This window comes from Boeremia exigua (genome assembly GCF_020726555.1).
Source record: "Boeremia exigua strain MPI-SDFR-AT-0100 chromosome Unknown C7974scaffold_6, whole genome shotgun sequence".
In the NCBI taxonomy this organism is placed as follows: Eukaryota; Fungi; Ascomycota; class Dothideomycetes; order Pleosporales; family Didymellaceae; genus Boeremia; species Boeremia exigua.
In genome coordinates, this window is record NW_025763523.1 from 86,236 (window position 1) to 104,334 (window position 18,099).

Consider the following 18,099-nt stretch of genomic DNA (forward strand, 5'->3'; position numbering starts at 1 on the left):
CTATAGGATATGGGATTTGCATCTCTGAACAACGTCATGGAGGTTTTTTGTGTATTTTGACATGGGGCGCTGTATGCAACGACAACTTTAATTCCCAGACTGTCCAATTTGGAGCTTGTCCTCGCCAAAACTAGTATCCTCTAGCATGCCTTTCAGATCTGTTATGCGGCGGTAGTTCATCTTCATTACTTTCATTCACAGTAATTCACGACTCTTGCTGATGGTCCAGGGCATGTAGCACGACCTCAGCAGGTGCCGAGACTAAGAAATCTGTTCTGGAGGATGTATTGATGGATTTTATCCATAGAGGTCTTCGGTTGCGGTTATTAACCTAGTGTAGGGACCCACGCACCGCAGATGAGGATCAGCATGTTCGTTCACATGGGGAATCTCGGATGGTCTCGAAGATTGCCACATATAGAGGACTGCTGCTACTACAGTGCTGTTGGTTTCAAAGGCCCATGCTGCTACCATGCAGCTTCTGACAGTTAAAGTTAATGCCTAAGGCAAATCGGGCTCTAACGCCTCCCTCGAGGCGCCATTTAGTTGTTTTCTTGGTAGTTATGAGATATTCTCGTTTGCTCCAACGATCCTGAAGTTCAAACAGCAGCAACGAGAGATGATGTCCTCTGAGGTCGAATCTGCTGTAGTGTCAACGAGTCGCTGATGTGGGTTCGAAGCACCCAGACCAACAAGGAAGTTCGACCTCATCGTAGTTGCCGCCTGCTTTCGGAGAACACTGCAACATCTGTTCGAAGATCAGATAAGAGTTACGCCTTGACTGCACCAAGAATCCACCGCACCGCATCCGAATTCTTGGATGGCTTACATGACATTGATCCGAACATACCAACAGCGAGCAGTAATGGCAGCAATGCTGCTCTAGCGTCAGAGATGATTTGGATGAGTAATGAGACCTTGAACGTAGAAAAGGTGAAGTTACCCACAATCAAAGTGTCGTATGTTTGCTGCTGCGAAGACAACGTCCGCGAGCGGACCTTGGAAGTTCGTGTGCATATCACTCTTGCGTTTCTGCACTAGGGTTGGCTGAACAAACAGATGAGAGACTATCTCTTATCCGCGAACCTTTACAGCGAACGTCCTTTCTAGAATCCGTGCAAGGCAACCTCGCATACAGAAAGCCTGCTCTATCTCTCAACCACCGGGCATCAGAGATGGGTGGAAGAGGGAGGCGGAAAAGCAATCATCTGCGTGGAACAGGGTTGATCTCTCAGGTTCAAGGATCCTCTTGGGGTAGTAAAGTGGGATCTGGGAGTCGACATAGTCGTCTGCTGTGTTGATCTTAGTAGCTTCAGCGGCAATCGCTGTAGATTGACGATAGCCCGAAGGATCTCCAAAGCTCAGAAGGAGATCATAGGAGGCAAACAATTTAGACACAGGCGCCCACCCGCCCGACGCGGACGCCAACGATGCTAGTCTCTCCTTGAGTGAGGCGCACGTTGCCCTCGTCGTGAAAGAGAGCATGCGATGAGGCAAGGTCCAGCAGCTTACAAGTACATCCTACACCATCAAAGCGATAGCGCAGACATGGCTTGTGGGTATCACGGGCTTGCGCTGTGAGAAGCCATTGCTGGATGTCCGCTTCCTGCCGAGCCTCAGAATGGGTAGGACAACCCCGCTCGGCCTGCTACTAGTGAGACTGAGCGCGACTCACGGCCTCGAGAACTGCGTAGTGTGTAGTAAATAGATCAGTTCTTGTCTGCAGGAGTCTAGTCATTGTGAGCCGCAAAATTATCTTCATCCCACTAGACACTCACGTTACTCTTCGTGCCGGTGCAGGTGGTGCTGGACTAAGCAGGCTTCACCACCAACAGTTGTACAGCGAGACTTGCCTAAAGCAGTCCCAAATGGGGAGTTTCATTGTCTGCGATGTCACCGTCGCACATGAATCCATAGGGCCGCGGGCTGAGTTCCGTTGGGATCACGCCTGTGACGCAGCTTCGGTCCGATTGGCTATGTGGGGAGAGTAGCTCTTCCGAAAACAAAGAGCTGTTGCCTGATGCACAGCTGTGTACGACTGGTCTCTACATAGTACAATCGCGCCGAGGGTTTTATGGTTTCATGGTTTTATGGTTAGGGCTAGTGCTTGGGACTTGTGGGCCTACCTCCTCACCCCGCGACCGACAAACACTGTTCCGCACTGACGCGAACTTACATTCGGACCGATCCGTGCATCACAACCGTCGGGTGGCGTCATCTCGGGTTTAGACCCACACGATGTTGAAGCCACGCGGCACTGAACCCATGTGGTAAGAAGGCAATGAATTTCCATGACGTAGCGATGTCTCATAGAACTTGATGATTGTTGGCGGTTAAGAGTCTGTTTCTATAGAAAGTGGTGCAGCCATTGAATGTCTATGAAAGCAAAAATATTCGGGAAGATCGTATTCATCTATGAAGGCTTCGCAGGCTGTCCTTTGCTCGACCAAGGTGGGCCAAGCCCCCTGGCAGGACATCTGGTGGCATCCTATGATGAGAAGAATGCAGATTAATCGGTCTTCAAGGAAGCCGAGAGCACATCTCATTGTGACAAGTGCATACACTAGGTTACTAGCAGAAGAAGCTTAAGTTTGCGTTAGCCTAACTTCTAAAATTTCTTCATCTTTGTCCTATGAGGCTAATCAGACGCTAGACGATTGCGACTCGGGTGTTTGAGTGCGATGGCCTCGCACTTGAACCCACAAGCACCGTGGGGTCATTACCGCTGACATCGCTGGAATGTCTCTCCCGCTCTCCACGGCTGCTTCTAGCAGGCATTGCTGCGCAATCTGCAACAAAGTGTATTCGACCAATAGCCACCTACGCCGGCATGAAGCGACACGTAAGAGCTTTGTGCAAGATTGGAGGTCCACAGCTTACGGTGCTCAGATCATGGTAGACAAGAATTGGCATGCCCCCTATGCCGTGCGCAGTTCTCACGACGGTGCTTAGCCCTCAAGTTAGATATTAGAGGAGTTCTGACAAGCAAGCAGAGATCTTGCTCAACGACACGTCCAAAAGTGTTCTGCGAGCAAGGAGGTAGTCCTGCCTATACTGAAGGGTGGCAGGAAGCGGATGTCTTGCGACATATGCTCACAGCGGAAGCTGTCATGCGATACCATGGTGCCCTGCATGCGCTGTCGGTCCGTTGGCATAGAGTGCACGTACGAACGGCTAGGCCTTCCTTCCTCGTCTGCTACCTCCCGGATTGGAGTCAATCATTCTAGCTACAGAAACGCCAGCAACACTCAGGGTAGCACTGGTGGAGATTACGGACGCCACTCCATTGATTTTCTTCTGAATTTCACGAGCCCCTTAGGCTACCGCCCATCCGCAGCCATTGCCGCTGAAGCCACCAACGTCATCACTGTGGAACACAGTGCTGAATCCTGGAACTCACAGTTCCGCACGAATGACCACTACAGTGTACAAAGTCCGCCATCTCGTGATTCTGACGACTTCCCCACTGTGTTCCTTGGCTTCCCACCTCTGATGCCCGGAGAAGAAGAGGGGAGAGACGGAAGCATGCCCGTCATCAAAGACTGTTCCCTGTCTGATCTAGAAGAAGCGTTCGCCTTGGAGGGTCGAATCAATGAGCTTATCTGCCAGCTGTCTGCCCACCAGGATTCGATGCTCGAACATGGCAGCATCGCAGAAGCTCGTTTTGATGTACAGCTCGCACGATTTGTGTTTGATAAGGCCAACGTAAGGCAGTTTATTTGGGAGTTTTTCCACTATTTCCACGATCAGTTCCCTGTCCTCCACAAGCCAACGTTTGACAGTCAAACAGTCTCGTTGCCCCTTCTACTCACAGTTGTGCTTTTTGGGTCAATGTCCTCTAATCCGTCGGACATTTCTATTGAGATACGACAGTTCTTCAATGTTGCAGAATCGTATGTGTTCGACAGAGTGGTTTCTAAACACATGCTGCAGCGCTCTTGCGGAGCACCTGCCACGAATGAGATTGAGCTTCTCCAGGCCGGATTGTTGTTGTTGGTGGTCCTAAACAACAGTAATGACCCAACAGTACGACGACGGCTAAGACTACAGAGAATCCCTTGCCTCGTTGCTGCTGTGAGGGCTTCAGGATTGTTTTCGTACAGGCGCCAACATAGTATTACTGGGGAGTACAAACCTAATTGGCAGCTCTTTATCTTAGATGAGGTACAGTTAAGGTAGTGAGGCCTAGTGTGTTCTCTTTGTCAACCTTCGCTGACAGATCCCGCAGAGTGGCTGTCTGGACATTCATAGCTGACAGCACTTTGGCAATGTTCTTCAACGGCTCCCCGCACGTGGCCATATCTGAGATGACAGGAGGTCTCCCATGTAGAGAAGATCTATTCAGGGCTGAAACGGCCGTGGAGTTCGAGCATGCAGTCTCACCGTGTCTTCTAGGGCACCCAGATCCCACATTTCCTAGACTCATGTCTACTCTTCTCTCCGTTCCGTTATTGGAGTCTCCAGCCCAGACAGTAGAGCATGTCACAGCAGCGAACATGCTGATACTCATATGCGGTATGTGGTCCTTCGTTAAAGGTGACGTGACTACTGCTAAACGTCTGCAGCGCTACAGTCTAATGTCATGACATTCAGAATGCACTATCTAGCTCCACCAACTGCTGAGGCTCTGCTCTCTACGTTAGATCGATGGAAAAGCCTGTGGGACGCCGTGCACGAAACTAGCGTAGAGGGATTCGATACGCACACAGGGTTTGAGCGGCATGCTGCAGCGTACTGGTGGCTAACAAGGACGCTCTTGAAAATCGTGCAGTCAGGAGACCAAAGCTGCCGTTACTTGCAGCCCTATCCCTCGGACTCTGTGAAAGACTTGCACGATTTTGTCCGCAAGTACAAGAACTATGTTAATTAGGCAACAAGATTGTTCTTGTTAGTGGAACCGAACAACAAGCAGCTTCTGTAGATCAGTGGTCTTATCATGGTATATGCATACGGGACAGTGTACTCTGCGCACAAACAGAGATGTGTGGCCAATGTGGCGGACGATATATCAGCTACTTTCACGAGATTCTCACGTCGCAACTTGGAGGGAAATCGCGAGGACGTGGGCCTACATGATAGTCTTCAATGCAATCAGTGTATTTGTGGTGGACACCACCAATAACGTATGCAAATTAGCTACGATCGTGTTGTAAAAAGTCCCTCCAGTGCTGTGTGCTGATCAGCTGATTGTCCTTCCAGCCATGCCTTTACGTTTGCAATTCGGTCTCGCTCGGACCACATCTCCTGACTCATCGCTGTCCAGTTGGGGCGGCTCAAACGGACGACGAGAGCTTCAAGAGCTTGCTCGACGCAGATCAGACGACGGTGTATCTCGTCGATCCTGTCTGCACTAAAACAGACAAAGACGTCAGCTCCAGGCACTGTATGGCGGCGGTCTAGGCATCGGAAGCTGCGAAATACTATGCAGGCCTCAAGCGATACGCAGGGAATGCTTCCAAAGAACAAAGGTAATGAACGAGAACTCCCTTGAACTTACTAGTCGTCTGAGACGCAAAGATGATGATTTTGGTTTGTTGGTGTGACAGATGACATCTGTCTGGAAGTCAGCGTCTTTCACGGGGAAAGCACATCAAGACAGCGCAATTCACGAACAGGAAATTCGAATTTTCGACGCGAGCGCACTTGTACCATGTAACAGGTGTACCGTTATTGAGGCAGATTTGCTCATGTAGAGCCGCACTGATGTGTGATTGCATGCCGAACACCGGACACCGGATTCCTCGAATTCCGTGCCAAGAAGTGCTACACGGGCAACGCTTGGTTAGGCCGGTCGATTTCGGCCTATGTGACTTCCTCGCGGTGCCCGTTGCTAGCGTTCGTGAGGGTCAGCCGGAAGGTACACGTGTCGATAACTTTGAGTTCAACGATTCTTTGAAGCGGAACCCATTGCTCCGAGTGCTTTCGAGCCTTCAACCAGCGTCCATGTGAACCTTTGCTCAGTCGATCGCTTTCGCACACACAAGCCTTGCCACTGATAGATTGTTGTGTGACTGGCACTTTCTACTGCTGTCCACATGGGTTTCGTCTGTCGTTCTTGCATTGAATTGGGCTCAGTAACAGCCTCCTTGATGCATGCTATCAACTCGGGCTACACGAAAGCCGCCAGTTACGGTAATCAATGCACCTATTGCACTCGCTGGAAACAAACTGCCCTCTTGATCTCGTCGACTGTTCGCATTATGCCAAGATTGTCTTTTGATAGAACCACCTACCACGGTACTTTCTGGCATTACTCCATGTCTGTGCATCGTTCATATATTCACGTGTCCAACAGGCGTTTGCAACGGAGCTTGGATCACACACCGCATGTCAGTCATGCTGCTGTCGTCAATGTTCGAGGTCCCCGCTTTAACAGCATCTGAAGAGAGCTTCGATGTGCCATAAATTTAAAACATCTATTTCACTGTAGAGTACACGTTCACCGCTGCGTCGATAGTCAACGTCAAATGATCGCTACTATGCTTCAAGCAATGTACGACCATCCATCTCTAATTACCTTTGGGACTACTGTCTTCGCCATTTTTGACTGTCCAACCATGCCTGGAAGAACCAGATGTCGATCGGTCGAGTTTGCGCTCACTGACCTTCAGACCCACTCGCCTGAGTTCTATCTCACTGGAACAATTTGTTGGTTTAGTTCTTAGTAAAGACGCACCGTAACTATCAGTTGAGTTCGTTCATTGTGAGGGCCTCTACAATCAGTTCTAGACTTGCGGGGTGCCATTCGCGGCACTGTCGATCGCGCTCATGTGCTCGTCGCTTGCACCCTATTTCGGGCGCAGTCGAATGGATGCATGATTGGTGTTGTGAACGATCACCCTCGCTGCGGTTTGTTCGAGCCCGATGTCGAGTTTTGATCTACACGCAGACCTCCATGTCGGTGCACTGTGTATTCAACTGGCTGACGCTTGTGCCGTAGTGGATTCAAACATTATAGGACCACTCTTCTTTTTCCGCCAATCCTTGTTTGGACGGTTTGGCCGTCTAGGAACTCCGCGCAGAAGACCCGCTCGGGCCGCCGGCGAATCGAACACGCAGCGGTGATGAACCCACAGCGGCAATGAACCCACAGCGGCAAAGAACCCGCTGCGATTACAGGGTGCGATTGTTGTATTTACAGATTACAGTTCGTCGCCTTTGAGATTAAGACATCTGTAATCGACCCAAATTACGGGACAGTCGAAATCCAAGAACATTCAACTCATCACTTCGAAACCCTCTCGTCTGTTGCCTTGCTTGGATGAGCGAGCCAGGCACACAGTCAAGACAGACCTGGTCAGTAGTGGTCAAACCGACGACGATCCCCCAGTATCAACGCGCATTCCGATGTGAGCAGCTTATTCATAGCGTCGGTGAATTTAATAAACTTCCTTGTAGAAAGCCTGGCGGTCGACAGTAGTTGCATTTGCAACAGATTTTCCATGTGGGCGTTCCACGTTAGCCGCGGAACCCGTCTCCAATTTGAGATATCTGCTCGTCCATGGAGATCTTGGTATCTTCAGCATTGGTTGTGACAGGTAACTTGACCACAGCAAGTGGATAGTGAACGGTGCCTCCGCCACCGCACGGCCAGGCGGCAACTTCGGCTGTCGACTTCGAGCAGGGAACAAGTAGATTCCTGTGCAGAGCGAACGCTGATTTACCAAATTGCTAAGTGCACGATTTCATTACGGCGAGAGAAGGACATGGAGGAATATGCACAGGGTATTGGGGCGCTGTGCTTTAGAGGTCGATAACACAAGGGGAAGGTTTACTGGGCGGTAGCTGGAGACGGTACAATCCCTAGACCTGGCAACACAACAATCAAGTAAGTTCCTGGCATTTACGTCTTCAACCCCATCACATCTCAGAGTCAAGCCATACTAAACAACTCCTATGGTGCCAAGTTCGATAGCCCAGATGACTTGATTGGACACCAGCAGGCCAGACCCTCTGTTCCCGCAGTCACGACTCAAAGCACACTGCTATTACCTATTTGAACCGGCGACAGAATATTCATTTTTATAGTACATTACCCCTATCGTCTTGCGCGTCTAGTGCCCCTTCAATTATTCTGATAATTGATAGCAATGGAGGGCGAATCGGGAGAAGCGCTCGAAACGTCATTGATAAACGTTTCAAGATGTTTGTTGATTATAGATGGTTCCTCGACTTGCAAGAAGTGACCCGCATCGACTGAACGTACACGAACATTTCTAGTGAATGGTAACGAGTCGTTTAGCTGGAGATGCGGCATGGAGATTGGATCTCTCTCCGCAACAACTAGGAGAACCGGTTGCGTAACGACGCCTGATAGCTTCAGATCTGGTCTCTCGCGTCAGGAAACCATCTTTCTGGGGCCCTTTGATTGCGTTCTACGTACCGTCCTCCGTTGGATTGCTGATGCCTGCCATTGTCGCCTTATACCACCGTAATGGCGCTTCCATGCCTCCGTTGGACATGATTATAGTCTTCCATTGCTCATAGTAGACTTGGCTGACGTAAACATCTGTTGCGGTCCGGTTTTCGGTCAGCCACTGGCGTACAGCACCCAGCGGCGCAAAATTCTCCCTCCAGACCGTCTGATTTCGTGTAAAAGCAAGGCTTAGGAAAGAGTCCAACTAGTTCTTGTCAGTGTAAGGCGGTCAGAATCTTGTGCATTGCCTACATTTTCTTCAACAAGCTCAGTCATGCTATCTTCATTATTCGTAAACCAATAGCCATATATTTCGTAACCATATCGATCCTTGGCGTCATTATTAAAAGCAGTTATCGATGCTGCATCTAAGCGAGCCTGGAGTGGAAGATAACCACCGCCCAGAAATGCGGCTGCTGTTACTCGAGAAGATTGGTGAGTCAGGAGTCGGGAAAGCACCGGCGCTCCGCTGCATACCCTGTCAGCCCCAGGATCTCACCTGTCTTGGAAGATTCACTCACAAATCATGGGCAACCGCAATGAATTTTTCCACGCCCTCGCACTCGAGCAGCTCATTAAGTTCGCCGGCCATGCTCGTGAAGCTATATGCTGTCAAGCTCTCTGGCTTGTCGGTTCCCCCGTAGCCGAGGAGGTCGGGGACAACAACACCGAAGCCTTGCTCGGTGAAGTAGGTAATCTGAGCTTTCCACTCGTGCGACGTCTCTGGAAACCCGTGCAAGAACAGGATGTATGGTTTGGTTGAGTCGAACGGCGGAGAGAAGACATAACGGTAGGTTCTCCCAGAAGGGATCGTCACACCTCTGATCAAATTCGAATAGGAAGTGCTGCGGATATCGGTCTGCAGTTGTCAGTTTGACAATCGCTATCCCTAAACAGAACTTTGATCATACCGTAGAGACATTATAATTGCGGTGGCATTGACCCTATTGATCGTGTAAGTCACACGAGCTGCAGGAATCGAGTTGATCCCCAGAAACCAAGACAGGCTACCAACCAGTGGGTCACTCGCCCATCCATGCTGAAACCATAGGCTTGCCACAAGGAATGCCGTACGGGGGAGCCACATATTACGATCAAGATATTCCAGTCTTTGCGTTAGAGTCAATGTGCCAGAACAACTTCAGATAGAATAACGTATGTCTTGACACTTACACTGTTAGATTCATATAGGAGTAAAGATTATTAATCAGATATTGCGAAAACTAAACGTGACTCCGAGCGCTTCCGGGACAAATAGTTAAATATGAAAGAGATTACTTTAGTGCCGTTATCTAACATAATCATCTAAAATTTACTGCGTAGTAAGTCCTTGACAACTAATCTAATATAATCTTCTATGATTACCTACGTTGAGTTGAAACAGATTCCCTTGTTCTATGAAACTTCATTTGATCCTTCAGAAGCCTGCCCATCTCGGCGATCTTTCGATGGCGTGGCAGACATGCCTCGTCCCGTTCCCCACGCGCTACTCAACAGGGACTCTGACCTTCGTGCCCTGAACCGAAGACCTCAGGAAGAAGTCCAACCATTAGAAGAGCGAGACAAGTTCTGGACCTCCGTCATAGTCATGCGTGACCAACTCGATACCAACTGGCGAGGTTCAAACGTTCAACCGTCCTTGCCAGACGCTCATTACATCTCTTGCGTGGACAATCGTCAACCCGGATAACCTCTCGTTCAGCGTATCTGTGATTGGCACTTGATATTTACCAAGACCAGCCTGGTAGTGTAGTATTGCGTAGAAAGACTCTTCGTCGACCTCAAAATCGATTTTCGGAAACTTGCGAAGCAAAGGAAATCTTGCCCGCTTTCAGCTTGTCAAGACTGTCATATGCCACATTAAATTGACAGCCTAGATGCGTTAGAATAGTCGTTGATTAATCATAGGGTACAGGCGTAATTGGACACTCACCGCGCAATTCCTCAGCCATTGCAACCAGTTCCTGCATTGTGAGGCAGTCTCCGACGATCGTGCTCACTTTCGACCATGTTTCCAGGTCCATCATATGTGCCACAAATTTGGCCATGTCTTGTGTGGTCACGAAGTTTGCCTTCGTAGAACCATCGCCTGGCACAGCTGCCCACCGGTGTTCCATGTTCAAGACATTCACCCAAGGATGTAAGTGTTATTTCTAGTGAGGCATACCGTAGTAGTCTAGAAACCATCCGTTTACGACACGAGTATATTCAAGATTGCTCTGCTCAAGCAGATCGACCGCTTCGAAGGTATATCGCGCAAGCGGGCTAATATCGATGTGACTGGTTGAATGCGTGAGTCACCTGTCTGAGATTTAATCGAGAGCCCTACTCCTGTAGTTGTAGCATGTCAAAACTGCTAATCACAAATCTTCGCGTCGATTGAGAAAGCGCGGCAGCTTTGATAAGGTTCAGCTGTGCCTGGTTGGTAGCTGGAGTTGCGACACCAATTGCGCATATGACTGTGTCTACACCAGAAGCTTCTAACGTATCGCTCGTTGCTCGGACATCGTCATAGTCAGCCTCTAGGTAGGAAATGCTTGCTTTGGAGGCACTATTGTTTGTAATTACGGTTCGGGAGAACACAAATATCTTGTGCTGTGTATGCGCCAATAGTCCATCGACAATAGTCTGTCCGACGGGACCAGATCCTCCAGCGACAACGATGATACCCATATATAGTCGGCTCCTGTAGAGAATAATATCTCAGTGTCAAACCAGTAAAGAGAATCGCGAGTCCTAAGTTATTTCAACTCGTAACTGTGCTGTGTGAGTGATCTGACAAGTGCAGTGACTGAGTGCTCTAGGTAAAGCTGTTTTCGCATTTGGTCGCTCGATTAGGAAAGATGCAGTACCAACGATGTGGCAATCCGCACTAAGCAAGGTCCAGCCTTCTCCCTCGACACTTCTGACTTTACCTTACAGGAGCCCGCCCTGAAATCATCATGCCCCGTAGCAGTCCCGGTGGTATCATCCTGCGGCCAATTTGGCCTGACAACGCCTCCAACCTCGCATCTTGTTTTAATCGCACACTACAGCAGTCCGTGCCTGCGGACTCTAACAAATTATCATTGGCAGCATACTGAGTCAATACTCTAGGGTTGCCGCTGGCTTTCGGCGGAGTGTGGCGATGATCTGTCATTATTTACTGATCTGTTCGCGTGATAAGCGCCTACGCTCTGGAAAGCCCTGACAACCATTGAAAAATCAAACACACAGCCCGATTGAACGAATGTTTAAAACCAACAGACGTACCTGAAAAGTGTGAAATAACACGTTTTCATAGAAGGTCGGGAAGCGGCCGAGAAGAAAGACCCGGACGTATAAATTCAGATCTGCAACTTTGTTAATCTCAGATCTTGTGTTGTATCCAACCTGTTTCCTGGCCGGAGTAAGGATAGGTAATCAGTCAAAAGTTCAAGACGCAGCTTGTCCTTACAAACTCCCGTAATGATAGTTCGACACTCCATTGGTAGCCACAAGAAGCGCTGCTAGAAGCAGCACACAATCTTCTTTTACCAGATAGCAAGATGTATGCTCTCTTATCTCCACAAGTCATGCCGAATATGGGATTTCAGGCGGCTAGATTCCTTCCCTTTTAGTATTAGAGAAGCCATTTGTAGCAAAGAAGATAGCTCTTCGAGGTATGGACACAAATCGTCAAGAGCGCCACAATACGTTTCTGTTCCCGTTTCCTATACTCACCGTGCGCTGTCGTTGGATGCCAAAAAGTTAGCTGCCCATCTGCCGAGAACACGATCTTTCTCGTAGGACATGACCTCGCTAGTGGGCTCCACATTTTCGGAGTGGCTCCTTCCTCTCTACCTGCATGTAATATCGGCGTAGCACTGGCCTTCGTTTGCTGTAACCGAATTCACCCTTGTCTCCGCTGATGGAAGAGGAAGGAAGAGAGCTGTGGAGCCAAGCTGCGGAGCCGGGCTGCGGAGCCGGGCTGTATTCACTTAGAAACTATAAATACGCTTTCGGCTTCACGGGCCCGATCCCGCATCTCCAGGCCCTAGCCGATCTCTTGAGGGTGATTAGCGATCAGGTGCGTGCTAAGTTTGCTTTATTGACTTGATGTAGTCTATCTTCTTGGCCCGAATAGGCGATGCTTGCGAGGAACCACCGATACTGGTGAAGAGTTGGGAAAGTATGATACTGGATCAGTCTGCTTTTATAAGAGTGTATACTCGTCTTAACTTCAAACCGAGTCTGTAGAAGCGCGGAACCCGTCTGAACAGCCCTAATAGCATGTATAGCATAACAGGACAGTCTGTTGACTACGCCTGGAGACAGGTCTCGCCCAATCGATGGCAGCGGGAGATTGATGAAGCAGAACAATTTTATGCCTGCCTCGCCAAATCCTTCGAAGCCAGCGGCCGCATGTTCTTCGCTATTACCGGTTTCGTTCCGGTCTCTATCCCCGTCCCACCCCTCTCTTCGCTCGACGAGATCTGTACCAGAGTCGACTCGGCATTTCGCGATGCATGGTTGAGGCTACGATGTGAAATTCCGACCATTGCTTCCGAGATACACTTCAATGAAGAAATGGGGCTATCCTCGAGAAGAACGTAAGTCTCAGATCAAACACAGACTTCCTTGTGATGCCATCCATCAAGCATGCAACTGTGTCCGGCAAGCATCAACGTGTTGCAATCCAGCTCTCTCATTCCGAGACTGTCGACTTACTCGGAGCCGCAAAGTCTCTACAGGCCACAGTGAAACACCTCTACCATGCAGCTATCGTCAGTTTTCTGCGTGACCTGGGCCTTCGTGGAGCTGAGCCACGCCAAGCACGATACATCAGCTACGGCATGGTGAATGAGAGACCGAAGTGGCGTGGAGAGTACGCGACGTCGAAGCATGCCGCTGCGGTGTATCACTCGGTCTCTGGAGAAAGCCTTACAATTAACATCACCGTGCCATCGATGGGGAAACAAAAGCATGCCCATACAGCACACCAAGCAAGCCAAAATCAAGACCTATTCAGAGACATCGTAGAGCAGGTGAAGCACTACTACGTGGCCATACGCAATGACAAAGATGCCTTGGCACTTTCCCCGTCTTTCTGGGCAATGGGGACGCCTCGGATTGACCATGCAGTGGAGCAAATCACGTCTGTTCCCTCTCCTAATCTTCAGCCTTCCGTCACCATCAGCAGAATGGAAGTGCTTGATAAGGCTATCGAGCCGGACCATGGCCCATTCAAGGTCAGTAATCCATGGGTCACAGGTGAGGAGCTGGGTCCAGGTCTAGGCCTGTTTCTTGGAAGCTGGGAAGGACGTCTTAGCTTGAGCGCAGCATACAATGACGCGTGGCATGATATGAAAGATGTGTACAACTACCTGGATCATATACAAAGCATTGTTTTACATAGCTTAGGATTAAGTGTCTACAATCCTACATAGAAGTACATATAGTGCAGTATACTTAGTAACTAACTACGCCCTATACTGGGTATAGAGAAATATAGTAAGTGGAACTTATAATTATAGTCACATAAATTGCTAATGAGTAAAGAAGTAAATAACTACTACTTCCGACATCATGTCGCAACGGTGATTTAGAATAGATCTGCAATGGATGTGCATAGAATTCGCCGCCGAACGCGAACACAGGTAGACAACTTCTAAGCCTTTGATGCACATTCCTGCTTCAACGAGCGTGGTTATGCTGACGTTATAGTCATTGTCTGAAGCCCCTTATGACCCATCAATCAGCATTGCAATCCACTGCTATCCTCCTTGTCCGCCTAGCAGCACTTCCATCCCTGCTCAAACCGTTAGCTAGATTCTCGTATCCATAAGCCATAAGTCGCACTTACAGGTAGACATCCCCTGTTACACAGAGACGCAGAGCAGCAAGCCCGCTTGGCAATAGGGTCCCAGTCCAACTGCATGGTAGCATCGACATCCTGAGGTGGGGCGGCAAGGACGGTGGTGGCCATAATAGCGAACGCTGAAGCGAAAAGCGAAGTGAATCTCATTGTGAGGGAACTGAATAGGCGGGGTAGAGTAGAATGGAGAATAGGGTACCGGGTGTTGAGGGTGAAACGTGATGTACAGACCTAAGAGATGGCGCGCGTAGTCGGGTTTATATGCTGAGCTCGGAACAGGATCTACTACGTAATTGGGATATTTTCTGCGCAAGCGACCTTAGGATCTTCACTACTGCAACTTACACTACGCACATGCTCTGTGTATCTGCAGGCCATACTTACCAGAAGAGGCAGGTGTATTTGTAGCAACGCAGATGTACTTCTAGAATAGGGAAATGGTCCTAATCGAGCCATAGATTGCCGCTTCGGATTGTTGATTATGTACAGTGACTTTTCCACTAGAATAAACCAGAAACTTGCTGCAAGACTCCTACTGGGCCCACCGCATCGATGCCAATTCTACAATGGCTGTTGTAATCTGCATTAAGATGTCCCATAGGCCTAGAATTCTCAAACGTGATGATGTTGTAGACTTCTATCCCGAATTAAGTATCTGTAGAGCAATATACCGGTCATAGCGTTCAGATCTAATCTAAACTCATTCTCCAACAAGCTGCCAAGTGTGCAAGTTTTCACAGGTATTGCAGGACTAATGCATTTTAGAGAACGAGCACTTACTCAGGTGGCCTTATCTTGGCAGGAAGAGCTGTGCTCAACGATAAGCCAGCCTGAAGTGAAGAGGAATGCTTGAGAATAGCCAAGTACGCTGAGCTAGGACACGGCACACATCAGAAGTCCCTCTAGTGTATGAAGTCACAGTCACCCCGCATTTTTCTTTGGTCTTATCTACGAAGGAATCAGGCCCGAATCCTGAAGGATTACGGCACAGCTGTAGCCAAGACACGGGATTTGCTGACTGCAGCAAGGGAAGTCGCACAACTCGGCTTGTCGCGGATGCTGAGTTTGACCGCGCAGAGAGAGCGAAAGTGCTAGGATACAATGCAGGAGGTTGCTGTTGTAAAGCATTTCAACTTAGTACTCGACACCTAGCAGCCGTTTCTAGTAGAAACTCACCTTTCTAGCTAACATTCAAGGTGACAAGAACTACTATCAGTGAGTACGATTAATTACAAGCTATCAAACGAGCTGTCTACACAAATTAATAGATAGGCCTCAAATATGTTCAATAAAAGCATCATGGGCTGATGTGGAGGATTTAACACCAAAACACGCGCTGGGGCGCCGTACTGCCGGGAACATTGAATGTTGGACTCATCTGATACGTCACACGCTTACTATGCCCTTCGGGAGGCAGTTATTACACCCTTACATGATTTTATTGATGAAGCACGAAAAACAGGGGTATATCGCGAAAAATCTCACAAAACAGGCCAAAGCCCTCTGCCTGTGGCACAAACGTCGTTGCGTACTTGTTGCAGCAAAGTATATTCCGAGGATACCAACACTCACGCATCGTGAATCACGTGCGGTTCCAAGAGCTTCAGGGACGCGACGTATTGCGCGAGTCATATTGTGCGTATGAAAGTTGACTCAACGATCGCGAGTGCAGCTGTCCACAACCATGGATCATTGGGTGGCTCTGTGGGAGTTCGAAAGTTTTTCGAGTCCCTGAACCATATTCAACCCGCAATACCATGGGACACCCTTACATAGTCGTAAAACGTGTTCAAATCGTATCATACCAAATGGGCTAATGTAAAAAGAGCATCGCCCTTCACATACAATGTCGTGACCTACGCCCGCGCACAGAGCATTTTCGGGTTCGCACGCGGACCAGATTCATTGGTCCGTTAGACTTATTCTGTCAGCGTGGGGGGCTCTTGTGACTTCCACGAAGTACGCTGCCAGGCGCTGTATTAATTGTCGCGAATGGTGAGCTGGCTCGGTAAGAAAAGTCTCATCAAACACTGTATTCGCCTGGTAACATGACCAAGCTGAGTGATTGACAAAGATGGCTCCGTGGGAAGTCCAGCTGTTGCAGAACGTCGCGAAAGCCAACGAACGGCATCAATTTATCTCTATGTAAGGTCTTTACAATATTCTGTACTGTGAAGAACAAAGGGAGATAAACCCATGTTGTGAAATCACTGGGTCCAGCTTCTATTCATGATCTCTGCTAGCCGCAGGCGTACTCACACGTCTATGGACCGACCGCAATAACCTAAGAGAACAGGTAGACCCTTTTCTTCAGATGCTCTTCAGAAGCAGAGATTATGCAGCAGATGAAGCTATTGTGAGCCGTATTAAGGAATTAGCCAAACAAAAGGGAGTGATGATGGTGCAGGTTGCTCCGTCATGGTTGATATCTATAAAGGTTGCATGCCAATCTGGACAAAGGAAAGAATCGACCAAGCACTAGCATCGTTAGGAGTTCAGCTAAACGACAACAAAATATCTGGTCAGAGGAGCCATATGTTGCAAAGTCGGCTATGTCCTTCTAGTTAGAAATATAAGAAAGACTGCTACTGATACAAGTTTTTCCACGACTCTCTAGAAGAAACCCTGACCCACCAGGCGGCCAGGTTCTCATGATCTGTAATCAATGCCCCCTCGTCCATAGTAAAGAGAGCATTCACTAACGGCATGTAGAAGATGTCAATCAGGGAGAAAGTCGCACCGCCCATGTAAGGCTGTTCGCTTAGAATGCAATCGAAGACTCCGAACTTGGCTGTAAGAATCTGACGATAGAGAGCGACGATCTTTTCGTCAACGGGTTGGCCTCTCATCCTGTACAGATTGTGGTCAGTAGCTTAAGCTTATAGAGGTGAGCGGGTGAACACTAACGGCATGACTCGCTTCTGGAGATAAATCTGCTGAGCCGGGGCGTCAAAGTTGCTGAGTTCGACAGAGGCCCATTGCTCAAAAGTGGCCCAGCCCTTAACGTCCCCTTCAGCAGGGATTAAGGCCGTACCCACGTTAGTAAGCTTCTTCGCAAGGTTGCGAGCAATTGGACGAGATTCTGCTTCTGTTTGGCGGTGGCTTGCGTTACGACGTTGATGCTCATCAGTACCATACTGTTCCCCACGCCGAACACCGCGAGGGCGACGGCGAAGATCCCCTTCCCGATGCGCTTATCGAGGATATTGAAGCGGCCACCGACGACGTGTTTAAGGTTCTACAGGAAAAGATAATAGGCGTAGATAGGAGGGCTATGAGTGATAAAGAGGTAAGGGCGCCTAGAGATGGCCTAAGGCCGCCAACACTAGAGGGGAGGGTAACGAATAACACTACGTAGAGCTGCAAGCCTGCCACACGGTTGACAAAAAAGAAGCGACACCTAAATGTTAACTTCGCTTGCAGCTTTATAACAAAGTGATCACAACAGGAATATAGTATCCAAACTTTAGAAACTACCAAGTACCCTTTTCTCTATAAAGTGTTCTTCTTAGATTTTAATTTAAGGTTGTTGTTATAAAGTAAAGGTGCTATAACTAAGGAGGTAGTGTATGTTTGTATTTCTGTGATTTTGGTAGATTCGTGTCGCCTCTTTTTTGTCAGCCGCGTGCCTACCTTCTTGATGGTTAGAAAGTAGATATTTGACCACTAGGTAGAAACAATGACGTAAAGTTCCTTATCAAAAAGGCGTGCGATACCTAGAGCGCTTAGGGAAGGTAAGATGGTTGCCTAACTATGACGACCATAGAATCAGGTTAATCCCGAATGCCGATCGGACTCAATGTCAGCATTGCACCTCCACCGGCATTGCATGTTTATCCAAGGAGCT

At 48.8% G+C, this 18,099-nt stretch overlaps 4 protein-coding genes across 4 annotated transcripts; 2 read left to right on the top strand and 2 right to left on the bottom strand.

Moving 5' to 3' along the window:
• Positions 1–2,254: 2,254 nt before the first annotated feature.
• Positions 2,255–5,136, top strand: C7974DRAFT_393562 (uncharacterized protein). Its single transcript, XM_046141787.1, has 6 exons — positions 2,255–2,595; positions 2,654–2,842; positions 2,890–2,944; positions 2,994–4,175; positions 4,229–4,515; positions 4,566–5,136. Exons 2-6 carry the CDS (start codon positions 2,740–2,742, stop codon positions 4,868–4,870), a joined length of 1,932 nt encoding a protein of 643 aa, XP_045996737.1. The 5' UTR covers positions 2,255–2,595; positions 2,654–2,739; the 3' UTR covers positions 4,871–5,136.
• Positions 5,137–8,375: 3,239 nt separating this feature from the next.
• On the bottom strand, positions 8,376–9,454 carry C7974DRAFT_412803 (Alpha/Beta hydrolase protein; the record flags this gene model as incomplete). The annotated part of the gene is made up of 5 exons (XM_046143678.1): positions 8,376–8,621; positions 8,669–8,885; positions 8,938–9,275; positions 9,328–9,360; positions 9,428–9,454. The coding sequence occupies 5 exons, from the start codon at positions 9,452–9,454 to the stop codon at positions 8,376–8,378; spliced, it is 861 nt and encodes a 286-aa protein (XP_045996738.1).
• Positions 9,455–10,741: 1,287 nt separating this feature from the next.
• Positions 10,742–11,555, bottom strand: C7974DRAFT_375867 (uncharacterized protein; the record flags this gene model as incomplete). The annotated part of the gene is made up of 2 exons (XM_046140239.1): positions 10,742–11,102; positions 11,332–11,555. The coding sequence occupies 2 exons, from the start codon at positions 11,553–11,555 to the stop codon at positions 10,742–10,744; spliced, it is 585 nt and encodes a 194-aa protein (XP_045996739.1).
• A 1,112-nt stretch (positions 11,556–12,667) lies between these two features.
• C7974DRAFT_375868 (uncharacterized protein) lies at positions 12,668–13,138 on the top strand (the record flags this gene model as incomplete). The annotated part of the gene is made up of 2 exons (XM_046140240.1): positions 12,668–12,987; positions 13,036–13,138. The coding sequence occupies 2 exons, from the start codon at positions 12,668–12,670 to the stop codon at positions 13,136–13,138; spliced, it is 423 nt and encodes a 140-aa protein (XP_045996740.1).
• Positions 13,139–18,099: the final 4,961 nt, after the last annotated feature.

Bases quoted from the DNA above. Each gene is read 5' to 3' on its own strand.
- C7974DRAFT_393562 (XM_046141787.1), top strand. From the start codon at position 2,740: ATGTCTCTCCCGCTCTCCACGGCTGCTTCTAGCAGGCATTGCTGCGCA. The intron at 4,176-4,228 runs GTAGTGAGGCCT...CAGATCCCGCAG, and splicing joins TTAGATGAGGTACAGTTAAG to AGTGGCTGTCTGGACATTCA. The intron at 4,516-4,565 runs GTATGTGGTCCT...AAACGTCTGCAG, and splicing joins CATGCTGATACTCATATGCG to CGCTACAGTCTAATGTCATG.